This window comes from Triturus cristatus, chromosome 5_2, assembly GCF_964204655.1.
Source record: "Triturus cristatus chromosome 5_2, aTriCri1.1, whole genome shotgun sequence".
In the NCBI taxonomy this organism is placed as follows: domain Eukaryota; kingdom Metazoa; phylum Chordata; class Amphibia; order Caudata; family Salamandridae; genus Triturus; species Triturus cristatus.
This window is the reverse complement of record NC_140588.1, coordinates 925,501,596-925,516,689: the sequence shown is the minus strand read 5'-3', so window position 1 is coordinate 925,516,689 and position 15,094 is coordinate 925,501,596. Positions and strand designations below refer to the sequence as shown.

The window sequence follows — 15,094 nt, the reverse complement described above, 5'->3', positions numbered from 1 at the left end:
CCGGAACGAGCTCCCCGTGAACATCAGACGCTCGCCAACCCTGCACACCTTCAGGAAGGACCTCAAGACGTGGTTCTTCAACTGATCCGGAGCTGCCCCGAAACCCCCAACCCACCCCCCTGCACCTTGAGACCCCCACGGGTGAGTAGTGCGTTATATAAACCCCTGATTGATTGATTGACCTAGCCCTTTGGGCATTTCTTCCTTCTAACATGGCAATTCAACAAGCAGGACAGGACATTTGATGTGCTTTCTGGTGGCGCAGGATGTTGCAATGGCTGGACCAAAACAGGATTTTCTTGTGGACAGAAAATAGAAGCAAGACACAGGATCCAAAGGTCAGCATTCCGAACCATGCCCGGTTGGGAGAAGCCGGCCGGTAACTAAGGATTGTAGGAAGATTAAAGAAAACATCTTCTACTGTCAACAGCTCATGTCGAACAGATGGGTTTTCAGTTTTGTAAAGAATGGATATTAGTGTTGTGTGGTTCCTATAAACCTATATAGGATCTACGCGTTCAGACAACAAACACTTTAGGATTGGTGTCCGGACTAATTCTAGACACCCCTACCGGGTATGTTAGCCTGTATACCGGCTAGCTCACAGTGCCACTAGAAACCCCTCTTACCAAGGTAAGAATTGTCCTTGGCAACTGTCGAGCATGACCACTCTGATCCCTCAGGATCGTGGAAACAGTGCGATACTTTTTGCTCAGTCACTCGTGCTCACTTTGTCTCTGAGAGATACACAGAATAAATGGAGGTGACTTGTTTCAATAAGCATTTATTGAACCAGCGTCATTCTAGTGTAAAATAGGTGTGCTGAAACAACCATTAGACAGTAAAAGATATAAATGATTATAAGCACTAACAGAGTAAAAGGATTGTAGAATTCTACCATCGTGCTAAAATAATGAATACAGGCAAGTATATAAAATGCATGATAGTAAAAAGCGTACTCCTACGTTGCGACCCTAACTAGATGTACCTAAGTGTACCTCCCATGTATGTGAGTGTAAAGCCAAGAATCCCTCTAGGATAAAGTCAACCCTATTACCTGAAGTGAGAGACTGTGGGACACCGTCTTGGTCTCGAGATGGACACCCCGCAAGGGATGTCAGACCACTGCGAGCTCGAGGGTCTGCATGCAGAAACCTCAGTGTCTTGCGTCAGTGAGACGGCATGGAAGTCCTTTTCACCTCACTACCTCAGCAAGATATGGTGTATATATACCCAAAGCGGTACCCCCTGGGGATATACCTTGCTGTGTCATGTTGGACTAGGAAGACGGAAGGAATGACCCTTATACATAGTTATTATGCAGGAGATGGTGGGCCTGCTGTGATTCCAAGAATTCTCATGCATAATGAATGAGGCTTAAGCCTTTCGGAAAACCCCATGTCATCTCTGGACATTACCGTAACTAGGTAAAAAGTCAGTATGAAGAATTGTTATGTAGTGTAATAGGGGAATGTAGGTGAAAGGTGCATTCACTACCTGAGCCTATATTGGGGTACCTATATGGAACATAACATTAGATTGAGTTACTGTCATTACCAGAGGAATTGAAGACCATTCTTATGCCCGTTTCCAAGAAAGCCTCACAAGCAAAAGGCTCTTCCCTAGGGAATCGCAGCTTTAGTTTGCAGGGGAGTGATCCACCCAGTTCCTTTGAAAAGAGAGGGCTATTGGTATTTACTCCATTGCGTTTCTGGTGAAGAAGGCTACAGGAGTGTTTTGGTTAGTGAAAAATCTGAAGAATCTGAATCACTTTATTCAAGACATCAAATTCAAAATGGAGACATTACAGAGCATAGTCTCTTTTGATCTCATCCACACATTTTCATGATTATGCTAGGCCTCATGGACAAGGGGCAAGTGTGAGAAAGTGCCATCTTTCTTGCATGGTTTGTCCCCACTTTTTGCTGAATTGCTGAATGTACTTTAACTGAGTGTGCCCTGGACTCCTGCCAATCATGTGCCCAGGGCCTATGTTCCTTTCCTAAAACCTAAAACCCAAATTGGCAAACCCTGGCCACATGTCAGACCCCATAAATGGTACCATAGGTACCCAGGGCCTTGCGACCAAGTAAGTCCTCTAAGGGCTGCAGCATTATTTGTGCCACCCTTAGAGGCCCTGTAGTATAGCCCTTGCAGGCTGAGTTTCTGGGTACAAGACAAAACAGTCGACTTGGCACACATCCCTGTGTGCCATGCCCACCACCTACACTGCCCTGGCATACATCAGCCACCCCTCTAGCTGGGTGCCCTATGCCAGTGGTGGGGGCACAGGGCATGAGCCCTGTGCCCCTACAGTACCCAGGTCCATTCCTGGGCACTGTGTAAGAAAGTGGGTTTCTGTTGCAATAACCCCCCCTTTTTTTTGCCTAATAGCTGATGCACTTTTCCTTGTTGTGCCCTGGGCTCCTGCCAATCAGGTGCCCAGAGCCTGTGTTCCTTCCCTAAAATCTGCCTAACAGCCAAAACCCAAATTGGCAAACCCTGGCCACATGTCAGCCCCTGGTAAATGGTACCCTAGGTACCCAGGGCCTTGTGACCAGGGAAGGCCTCTAAGGGCTGCAGCACTCATTGTGCCACCCTTAGAGGCCCTGTACCCTAACACACACACACTGCTCTTGCAGGCTGAGTGTCTGGATACGAGACTAAACAGAGAGTCGACATGGCACACATCCCTGTGTGCCATGCCCACAACCTACACTGCCCTGGCATACATCAGCCACCCCTCTAGCTGGGTGCCCTATGCCAGTAGTGTGGGTACAGAGGCAGGAGCCCTGGGCCCCTACAGTACCCAGGTCCATTCCTGGGTCCTGTAAGTGCAGTGCTACCAGCTAAGAGTATATGGTGCTGGGAGCTTGTCAAACACGAACTCCACAGCACCATAATGGCAGCACTGAAGATTGAGAAGTTTGGTATCAAACTGCTCAGCACATTAAATCCACACTGATGCCAGTGTGTGATTTAATGTACAAAGCACCACATATATTTTTTTATATATAAACCATTGGCCTAGAGTTCAGTTATTGAGTGTGTGAAACCATTTGCTGACTGAGTGTGTACAACAAATGCTTTACACTGTCCTCTGGTACTGCCTTACTGCTCGACCAAGCTACCACTTCAGAGAGTAAGGTTATACCTAACTTTAACCTCTGTCAAACCCTGGGGGACTGTGGACTCTGTACACCCTGTACCTATTAAGGAACAGTATATACAGAGCCACTTTCTCACAATTCACGAATGGGAACTTCATCTGCAAGTTCTTTATCTGTTTTTTCAAATGTGGTGCCACCCAGACATAGATCTATTTGCCACACATTTAAACACAAAATGCCCAAGCTTCGCCTTAAGGTATCCACACCCATTGTCCAAAGGCAATGTGATATGGATGAACTGGTCAGGCAGATTTTCATACGGTTTTCTGCCTCTCCCGCTCATTCTGTTACTGGTGCGCAAGCTCTAACAACAGTCTCTCACAATGATCCTGGTTGCTCCAGCATGGGCCCGACAACCATGGTTCACAACACTGCTGGAACTCTCAGTAGTTCCCACCAAAAGTTGCACCTTTCCCCAAAGATTTTCACACAGAACCATGGAGAGATAAGGCATCCAGAACCAGCTCAACTGAACCTAGCGATCTGGCTCATAAAATCTTAGTTTGGTTACCTCAATCTCCCACCAGACTGCATAAACGTCATTAAAGAAGCTAGACATCCAACCACTAGAGCATGTCATGCAGCTGAATGGAAAAGATTTGTTGTTTACTGCAATAACACAATCAATCCACTAGATGCTTCAACTCAAAACATTATCTGTTACCTCCTGCATCTACAAAGATGTAATCTGGCATACACATCCATTCGATTACATCTTGCTTCTATAGCAGCTTACTTGCAAAACAGACAACTCTTGTCATTGTTTAGAGTACCTCCCATCAAGCAGTCATGGAATGCCTTAAAAGGATAATTCCTTCCAGAATTCCACCCTCTCCAGTATGGAATCTAAACATTGTCCTTACTAGGCTCATGGGTCCCCCATTTGAAGCTTTACATAAGTGTGAGTTACAGTTCGTCACATGGAAAGTTGCTTTCCTTGTGGCCATAACATCTGTCAGAAGAGTAAGTGAACTCCAGGCATTAACTATACAAGAACCATTTTTGCAAATACATCATAACAAAGTGGTTCTTAGGACAAACCCTAAATTCTTACCTAAAGTAGTTTTGGCTTTTCACCTTAACCAGGCTGAGCTTCCAGTCTTTTTTCCTCAACCAGACTCAGTAGCAGAACGGGCTCTTCATACGCTTGACATCAAAAGAGCTATTCTTTACTACATTGAAAGGGCAAAAACTTTCAGGAAAACTAAACAACTTTTTGTAGCTTTCTCACCACCGCATAAGGGCAATCCTATATCAAAAGCTGGAATTGCCAGGTGGATCGTTAAATGCATCCAAATATGCTACTAAAAAGCAAAGCGTACATTATCTATTCCCCCTAGAGCGCATTCCACACGCAAGCTAGGGGCATCCATGGCATTCTTGGGAAACATCCCCATGGATGACATTAGCAAAGCCGCAACAGAGTGGAGGTGGAGGGGTGTGGCTCAATGGTTAGAGCGGCAGACCCTGAAGCAGAGTTCTGGCCAGGGACCAGGGTTCGATTCCCGCCTCGGCAGGGCTCGGGCTCAATTTCCTCGGACCTGTCTATTCTCGCCTCGGTGCCTATTCTAATCACGGGCCCCACGCTGCAGCTCTGGGCAATAGCTTGCTTAGCCTCCACACCAGCCCCAACAGCGCTAAGGATGCCTGGCTTCACCATGGGGGTGCCCAGGAGTGGACACTTCACAGGGAAAGCCAGGAGGGGTTCCACAGCGGTATGAGTATCAGCGCCAGGAAACCGCAAAGGCGACACCGCAAGGTGGCCGTCTGGTGACAGTGCGCTCTATAAGTACCTTGACATTACATGACATTACAACATGGTCTACACCGCACACTTTCATGAAACACTACTGTGTAGATGTGCAGGCAAAACAACAAGCTAATGTGAGCCAGGCTGTAAAAGAACACTTTTTCAGACTACTGCAACACATACAGGTAGCCACCGCTAATGGGGTAACTGCTGTATAGTCTATGCAAAAGTATGCGATCTACAGTTCCTATGCCTTGAACGGAAAATGCTACTTACCAGTATGCATCTGTTCTTGGCATGTAGAGCTGTAGATCCGCATATGCCCACCCGCGTCCACGGACACCTATATCTGTTGCAGTACTATCTTACTTAGATATATTACACATGGACATCTTTTCTATTTCTAACTAACTCCATCATCACCCTTTATGGTGAAAACAATCTGGAGATGGAGTCGATGCCCATGCGCACTACTAACCAAAGGAGGAGTCGCCTATCTCATGACTACAAAGACTTCTACAGTAACAAAGTGCAAACATCCAAGCCCAACACTAGATGGCGATCTGTGCAGAAGTATGCGGATCTACAGCTCTACATGCCAAGAACAGATGCATACTGGTAAGTAGCATTTTCCTTCTTCAGTGCATTACTCCTCTTTATCCTCATGTTCTCTTCTTAATGCCCCAGTGGGACTTGAACTTGGTTCTGACATATCTTATGTGCGTTCTCTTTGAGCCACTACATAAATGTTCTCCAAGACTTCTCACTATGAAAACTGCTTTTCTGGTTGCCATCACCTCTGCGCATAGAGTGAGTGAGCTACAACCCCTGTCTTCCAAGCCTTCTTTTCTGGATGTCCATACGGACAAGGCCGTCCTAAGAACTAGACCTTTCTTTCTTCCCAAGGTGGTTACTACTTTCCACATTGGCCAAACCATCACTTTGCCCACCTTCTTTCCGCCTCCGCATACTTCGAAAGATGAAGAGAGGCTCCACCGTCTGGATCCAAAACATGCGCTTTCTTTCTACTTGGATCACACAAAACATTTCCGGGTGGACAACCAGCTCTTTTATGGTTACGTGGGCACTAAAAAAGATTGGGCCTTGCACAAACGGACCATATCCAGGTGTGTCGTTCTGTGCATCAAAGCCTGCTATTCTGTGGCTAAGAAGGAGCCTCCAGTGGGGCTGCGCCCCCATTCCACCAGGGAGACGGCAGCTACTACTGCTTTGGGACGAGAAGTCCCCCTGAATGACATCTGTGAGGTCGCTACGTGGGCAACGCTGCACATCTTTACAAAACACTCCTGCCTGGACAGCCAAGTCCGGAGAGACGACTTCTTTGGCCGTTCTGTTCTCCAGGACTTCCTTTCAGGGCCCTGGTTTTGTGCACCAGTGGTCATTGTCTTGCATGGCTCTGCACTTCTGGCGTGGAAAGTCGTGTATAGAACTGATGCCAGGGTGGTGTCTATGTAGCTACCACGACATCATCCCGTTGACCATGACGACGCCAACGACCAACGCGGAGTCGACCGACGCCACCACCTTCCGACGCGCAGGAGTACTGCTGACAAAACTTTCCGGATCCAGTCTGACGCCTGGGGGTAGTTCTAAGGTAATGGACCTATACCCTATGTTTCTTACAGATATATCATTACCGAAGGTAAGTAAATTGATCTTCGCACTTTCTCTTTTTCAGCTCATGAGATTCTTCCGTACATCCTCTCATTGGCCAAAGCTGGTCTAGCTCATGCATCTATTAAGGTTCACTTCGCAGCTATTTCACGTTTCAGAACAACATTTTCAGGCCCTTCTTTATGGTCAGCTAGAATGATCAAACAGTTTATGAAGGTTTTTTTTTTAGAGGTTTTCCTCCGGTCAAACCATCTCCAGCACTCTTGCAACTTAATGTGGTCTTGGCTCAACTCATGAAGCATCCCTTCGAACCTATCCACAAGACGGAGTTAAAATTTCTGTCATGGAGAGTGGCGCTTCTTCTGGTGTTGACCTCTGCTAGAAGGGTTGCTGAAATGCAGGCCCTCACTATTCAGGAGCCTTTTCTTCAGTTCGAAGATGACAGAGTAATGTTACGTGCCAACCTTATGTTCATCACTAAAGTTCCATCGGACTTTCATTTTAACAAACCTGTTCTTAAGAATTTTTTCCCGCAACCTACAATGCCGGTGGAGAGAGTCCCTAATTCTTTAGACATTCAGCGCTGTTTGAAATTTTAGCTCCACAGAACTAAATCCTTACGAAAGCCACCCAAACTCTTTGCGGCATGTAGTGCTACTCGAACGGGCTATCCCCTCTCTAAACGAGGCATTGCACTTTTGGATTTCTAGTGTCATTCAATACTGTCACCAGGCGTCTGGAAGGCCCATCCAGGGAAGGGTCCGTGCACATTCAACTAGAGCAGTGTCTGCCTCAATGGCCCTTTTTGCTGGGGTACATATCCAGTATATCTGCAGGGCAGCAACCTGGAAGAGTGTCCACACTTTTTTGCCAAGCACTAAGGCTTGAATTCTTCGGTTCGCAGTGATACGTTACTGGGACAAGCGGTCCTGAGGAACCTGTTTCAATGACGGTAAGCTTTCTGTCTAATCCATCCTTCCTTTCCTTTCTAGGAACCTCGCACATTCTTTTATATTTTTCTTACGCTAGATTTTTCTCATATCCACATTAAGTGAATTTGAAGATGTATATTTACATAGTTATTGATATTCTTCTTTATCTGTATTTTGATGCCCATCGTTAAATGCTTTGTTTTAGTAGGAATTACGAGTTTATACTAGAATGTTTGCTTTTTCATTTTACTCTTTATCGTGTATATGTTTCATTCATAGAGAATTAGAACAAAAATGCGTTCCTAACTGCTAACTACTCTGATTCAAGAATGTGAATCTATGAAAGTTCCAATACTGGAGTAAGAAAATAAATTACTTACCTGTAACTTTAGTTCTCCAGTATTGGAATCTTTCATAGATTCACGTTACTCAACCAGCACCCCCCCTCTCCCCCCCCCCCCCCCCCCCCCTGAGAAAGCTCAACCCTTGGGACCATTGTGGTTATAATTACAGCACTGGTGCTGCGAATATCTGAAGTTCTGAGGTTCTCTCAGGAGGGTTCTAGAAGTTGGGGTTGTTCTGATTGTCTAAGAACTTCTTTTGGTCTCTTTTACAAAAATAGAGGGATACGTTAAACTGAAATGGAACTAGACCTATTGTTCTAGTTTGTACTATCTTTGCATTGCTGTTTTGATATACCGGGGACTCCCATCTTGATGACTGGGAATAATTCAAGCATGTGAATCTATGACAGTTTCTAATACTGGAGAACTAAAGTTACAGGTAAGTAACTTATTTTCTCCTGCACTTCCTTGCTGGATTTTTTGTTGGCCCTGCCTCCACCTATAAAGACATAGAATGAAGAATAGAAACTAGTGTCCGCATGCTGCGTGGGTCCTTTTATCGCTCTGTGCCTTCCCAATGAGGGAAGAGATACTGTGGAGTGGCAAGGCACCACCTGCTAGCAAGAGTTACCTATATCAAGTTTCTGCATCTAGTCTGGGCCTGAAATGATTCACTTAGTGATGAATCTCTTGGTAAGACAGAGTAACCCCCACTTAAGAAGTGACTTGTCATCACTCTGGACAATACTAGGAATTTACCTGACAAGTGAAGGTAAGTTGGAAGAACCTCATCATTTAATATAGTTGTGCACTGTTTGAACCAAGTTTTTGGTACCGATCGGATTGGTGTATGGTTTAGGTATACAATTTAAAGAGGCAAAATGTCATCAGAAGAGTAGCAGTCAAAAACAGTATTGTTTGTTACATATGCTGGCCGATTTTCCATTGCTGTTGCATATTGTGTAGCTTTTCAGTTATTATCTATTAGTGCTATAATCTGAATTGATGAAATTTGTGTGCTCTAATTTATTGTACCTTTTCCTTTTAGTGTCATGATACGCTGGTGCAGTTTGGTGGGTTTTTAGCATCCAATTTAAGCACAGAGGATTATATCAAGCGAGTGCCTTCAATAGATGTCCTTTGCAATGATTTTCATACACCTCACGATGCTGCATTTTTTCTCTCGAGGCCTATGTATGCTCACCATATCTCAGTAAGTGAAACCATTTTACGAAATACTTGCATTTAAGTAGAGGTACATTTGTTTTTAACCTGATACTGTTTCATGTTTCATTAGTATTTTTTACATAATGTATGAAACATTATTCTATTATAAAAATGCAGCAGGATAGATTGCTTCTAAACAATAGGACATATTTTATTGTATATTAAATATATGGTTTTGGAGGAGGCGTGGCCAAGCAAGCTACGATGGCAGACGTGCTGAGCTGAAACTCCGACACCTGGCATGAATCTTGGCAGCCCCACCGCGCCGAAACAGCTGTAAACGAGCCCACAGCCACCGTAACATTATAGGAGGCATATACTGGGCTCCCTTCCTCCGAGGCGCCGTAAATCTGTGCTAATATGCGTGCCGGGCTGATACGGTCCCGGTATCAAGATGGCAGCCGCCATGCTCCAAAGACGAGGGTCCACCCCTGCAAGCATCCAGATTTTCTTAAGCTTCTGATGCTGCACCCTGAACCAAGAGCGATTCCACCACAGACCCAGCAGCACCCCAAATAAGGACAGGGGGTGTGCCAGCCTGCCAACCCCACCCCTCAGGTGGAGGAGGCGAGGTGAAGCACATCTCCGGGCTCTCGCCATCTTGAAGATGGGGAGCCCTGCCCAATCAGGACTAGGCTCCTGCCCCCCTCCCACAGGAGAGAGGCAGGATAGGGGGTGTACCCACCCCAGGACAGGGACCCATTGGTCCCTGCCCTTCACCTGTCTGTAACTCCCCTAAATCTAGTATTTAGGGGCACCCTGAACCTTCCTTCCCCAGATTCTGAAATACAAAAAAGAGCAAGAAGAAAGAAGACCTGCCCTGCAGCTGCTAAGAAGACGAAGACACAAACTGCTTTGGCCCCAGCCCAACCGGCCTGTCGACCCTCGAACCTGCTCCTGCTCCAACCCGTCATCTCTTGTGGCCAGCAACCTCACAAACCCCCGAGGACCTGGCTACCTTTTGGCTCTAAACCCCTGGGACTCCCATGAGTAGAGGCTCTACTCAAAATCTGCTTCTAATCCCTGGCAGCAGCCCGGAACCGCGATCCCTTCACACTGTGCACCCGCCAAGCCTGGTCTGTGCCGGAGTGAACAAGGACCAGAAGGACGACCCCACGGCGACTGTGACCCTGAGTCCGGCACCCAAGGACTTCCCTCGACGCTCCTGACGACGCCTGCAGCCTCAGAACCAGGTGCCCCCCAACCGCGATCAACAGAGGGTAAGATTTCCAGACATCAAAAGGTACCCCTGCTCCCCGCGGCCCACTGTGCCCAACTCCGTGGTGCCTACCTATCCTCCAACTACCCAACTTACCTCTCGAAGTGGTGGTGGCACCTGAAGAATCTTCGTCCCCGAGCTTGCAGTCTTTTTCTAAACCGGAGCTTTCCCATTGAAATCAATTGAGCGCCGAAGGCTCAAAAGCACCCTGCACCCAGCCGCCCGAGTGGCCCTGGCAGTGTAACCTCTACACCTATCTACTTCCCCATTTGCCCTGAGCAAGTGACCAGGAGCCCAGCTCCCACAGCCGCGTGGCCTGCTAGTCAGCAGCCACCAACCAATGCCCCCCTGCCTCCCATAGGATAACATTGGGCCTAACTCTCTCCGCACCCGGCTGCCCCTGTGCCGCTGAGGGTGTAACAACTGTACCTACCTGACCCTGGAAGACCCCGGAGTCTATGCCCAGAACCTTAACTCTGCCAGTCGAGTACTTACCTTAAAGCCGATAACTCAGTTTTCTCCATAGGGTAACATTGACTGGTTTTTCCTGAAATTTCTTCCAAGTGTGGACTTTTCAAAACTTAAAATATTCACCAAAAATCAGCCGAGTAACAAACGAAAATACTCACCTGCTATTAGGTGAGCTCCCAGTGCTGGATCTGACTCTGACTCTGAAAAATGCACTGACTGAAAAATATTCACAACCGTACTTACCAGTAACCCAATGTTCGAGGCATATGAGCTGCTGATCACACACTTAGGATAGTAGATCGCCATCTGGTGTTGGGCTGGGATGCATGCAGGTTGTTGTTGTCTTCGGAAGAAGTCTGTGGTCACGAGATAGGTGACTCCTCCTCTAGACGACAGTGCGCATGGGCATCAACTCCATCGTTAGATTGTTTTTTTCCGCCATTGGGTTCGGATGCAACTTTTCCGCTCTGGTTGGAAATATCAATTCCAAGCCTTTCAAAGCGAAAAAACTTCACACAAAACATCGAAGCACCTTCATTCTCGACATAGATTACATCGGCTCGGTTCCGGACGTCGACTCGGGCCGGTGGGCTCATCCACGCTGTGAGCTCTACGGCTCATGGAAAGGACGCCGTTCAAAAAATGCCCCCAGTGTGGAGCAAAATTTCCACACAGTGACCACAACAAAGTCTGCAACCTGGGCCTATCACCGGAACACGACGAGTCCAGCTGCCCAGCCTGTGCATCCTTTGCATCCAAAAAGACCATTCGTGCTTGAAGGGCTCGACGCCACATCATGGCACAGAGACCAGCTCCGGAACCAGAGGACATCTTTGATGAAGGCCCCGATGTCCCAGAAGAAGATTCCGAAGATCTACAAATAATTTCTGAAGCCGATGACTCAGACGACCCCATCACTCCTGGGCAACGTGCGAGTACTACTACCCCTGCCCCAACCCCACCAAAACCAAAGGCAGTGGTTAAGACTTCGCCTGCTGGCCCCAGTCGAGACCGAAAACATCCTTCAGAAGCCCTGCCTCCGGGCTCGGCTCCGAAAAAACATAAGCCTTCGGGTAGCTCGGGACCGATCAAACTGCATGTCATTGTCCAATCGGCACCGAAGACAAAATACCACTCGGCACCGAAATCGGCTCCAAAGCCCTCGGCCCCGAAAACACCAAGGCCGATGGACACACCGGCACCGAAGGTTCCCAAGCTCACAGATGCACCTTCGGCTCCGAAAACCACATCGGCACTGAAACCATCATCGGTACCGAAACCACCGGCAAAGGACTCTCATATGCCTCCTAAAGTCAAACAAGCTACCGATCAACCAACCAAAACTTTTTCATCCAGATCCAATCCACCCAAGGCAGAAAAAGATTTATATCAACCCCAAGACTGGACATGTCACCACGGTGCCATATAAAAAACGGAAACTGGACACACCACCTACCCCAGTTTCTGTAAACAGGAACGACTCTTCAACATCCCCTATCTCTCCTTCCTCTCCTATACTGCCTTCTAACCCACCTCCTCTGCCTACACCACCCTTACCTATACCTTCTCCAACACATACACCACCACCACAGGATGATGTTGATGACCTAGGGGGTGGGGGTGATCCTAATGATCCGTTCACGGATCCAGACACCTCACCACTGGATGATTGGACATTCCCTTTACTAGACATGCCTGACCCTCAGCCATATCCCTCAAAACCATCGCCTCCTGACGATCACCTGGGGTTTGGCCAATTATTAAATAGAGCAGCAATATACCACGGCGTCACAATGCACTCAGACGCACCAGAGGAAGACTTCCTATTAGACACTTTCGAACAGTCTCAAAAGTCTGTACAAGTTCTGGCCATGATTAAAGGAGTCATAAAACACGCCCCCGAAGTCTTTAAAGACCCGGTTCGTGCCAGGGTTCTCAACCCACGGATCGAAAAGAAATATAGGCCTGTTCCGGAAGATCCTAATTACATCAAAGGGCAACCCCCCTTGGATTCTTTGGTCGTTTTCAATGCTCGAAAAAGCGCCAACTCCCAAACCACAGGAGATGCACCACCCCCAGACAAAGAATCCAAACTATTGGAAGCCTCTGGCAAAAGAGTAGCAGCACAAGCCGCTAATCACTGGCCCTACTAGCACACTATGACAGGGCCCATTACGACCAATTAGAGACTCTCTTACAACACCTGCCAGACCAATATAAAGCCCAGGCAAATGACCTCATTCAAGAGGGAAAGCTCATTTCAAATGCAGCAGTTAAATGTGCACTTGACGCCGCTGACACCGCCTCTAGAGCAATTGACACAAGTGTGCTCCTTCGACATGCATGGCTACGCATTTCGGGCTTTAAGCCAGAAGTACAAACTACTATACTTAGTCAGCCATTCAATCAGGAACAGCTTTTTGGGCCAGCAGTAGACGCTGCCCCTGAAAAAGGACACAGACGGCTAAGTCCATGGGAGCATTGCAGTCACCCCAACCACGTGGCCCCTTTCGGCACTCCTTCTACAGAGGAGCCTACAAAAATATTGGAACGGACACCTTCCCTACATTCAAAACCGCCATACACACATCCCACAGTAGAGGATATTTTAGAGGCGGATACAGAGGAAACAACAACAAGGGACGAGGTCGAGGTAATAACAACACTCGCACCTCCCCTGCCACAAAACAGTGACTTTCTCCACTCCCCCCAGACCATCGGGGGAAGACTAACACAGTTCCTACCTGTCTGGAACTCCATTACAACAGACGAGTGGGTCAAACAAATTATCCAGTATGGTTACTGTCTGGAACTCACAACTACACCCACCCCCCCCCCCCCCCCCCCCCCCCACATACCACCCAAACAACGTTCCATGTCACCGGACCATCTTTCACTTCTCAAACAAGAGGTTCTCTAATTGCTTCAAAAACACGCAATAGAACCAGTTCCCTTACAACATCAGGGTACAGGAGTATACTCACTCTACTTCCTAATCCCCAAAAAGGACAGGACTCTAAGACCAATACTCGACCTCAGACCACTAAATCTGTATATCAACTCAGATCATTTCCATATTATCACTTTTCAACAAGTGCTCCCACTACTGCAACATGGCGATTTCCTTACCTCCCTAGATCTCAAGGACGCCTACTTCCACATTCCCATACATCCTGCCCACAGGAAGTATTTAAGGTTTGTGGTGGACGGACAACACTACCAGTTTAGTCCTTCCATTCGGGGTAACAACCGCACCCAGAGTATTCACAAAATGTCTAGCAGTAGTAGCAGCACATCTCAGACGGCCACAAATTCATATCTTCCCGTATCTAGACGACTGGCTAATAAAAGCCAAGTCATTCAACAAGTGTGTTTTACACACTCACCAAACCATCCAAATCTTACACAACTTGGGATTCACAATAAACTATCCCAAATGTCTCCTCCAACCTGCTCACATACATCAGTATCTGGGAGCCACCATAAACACCTCCACAGCCCTAGCATATCCCAATCCAGCCAGGATTGCCAATATACAAGCTCATATTGCAAAATTCCAAATCCAACACTCTCTTCCAGCAAGAGTGTTCATGCAACTCATAGGCATGATGGCGTCATGCATCTTCATTGTGTCTTATGCCAGACTTCAAATGCGCCCCTTGCAAGAATGTCTAGCACGTCAGTGGAACCAGGCTCACGGGCAACTTACGGATCTGGTGTTGGTGGACAGCCTTACATTTGCTACTTACTGCACTTGCAAAGGTGTAACTTGGCATACTCATCCATACGTCTTCACCTAGCAGCATTAGCAGCCTACTTACAAAATAGACAACACTTGTCACTCTTTAGAGTACCTGCGATCAAAGCCTTCATGGTAGGACTAAAAAGAATTTTTCCTCCCAGATTACCACCCTCTCCAGTGTGTAATCTAAACATTGTTCTTACAAGGTTCATGGAACCCCCATTTGAACCTCTGCTTAAATGCGGACTACAGTTCCTCACATGGAAATTAGCCTTCCTTATCGTTATCACATCCCTCAGAAGGGTAAGTGAGATCCAGGCTTTAACCATACAAGAACCATTCTTACAATTACACCGTAAAAAGGTGGTTCTCAGAACAAATACGAAATTCCTTCCAAAAGTCATACCTCCGTTCCATCTTAACCAATCAGTAGAGTTACCAGTATTCTTCCCAAATCCAGACTTGGTAGCTGAAAGAGCTCTTCATACCCTAGACGTTAAAAGAGCCCTTCTATACTACATCGACAGAACCAAATCATTCCGCAAAACAAAACAATTGTTTGTCGCTTTCTCTCCACCACATAAAGGCAACCCCATTTCCAAAT

At 47.0% G+C, this 15,094-nt stretch overlaps 1 protein-coding gene across 2 annotated transcripts in view; it reads left to right on the top strand.

Moving 5' to 3' along the window:
* The window catches only part of THOC2 (THO complex subunit 2), a 1,568,999-nt gene that overhangs the window by 784,465 nt on the left and 769,440 nt on the right, over positions 1-15,094 (top strand). For both annotated transcript variants that reach the window (XM_085608126.1, XM_085608125.1), the window contains exon 22: positions 8,880-9,044. In XM_085608126.1, coding sequence (XP_085464252.1) covers positions 8,880-9,044 — 165 coding nt within the window. The remainder of the gene's footprint in view (positions 1-8,879; positions 9,045-15,094) is intronic.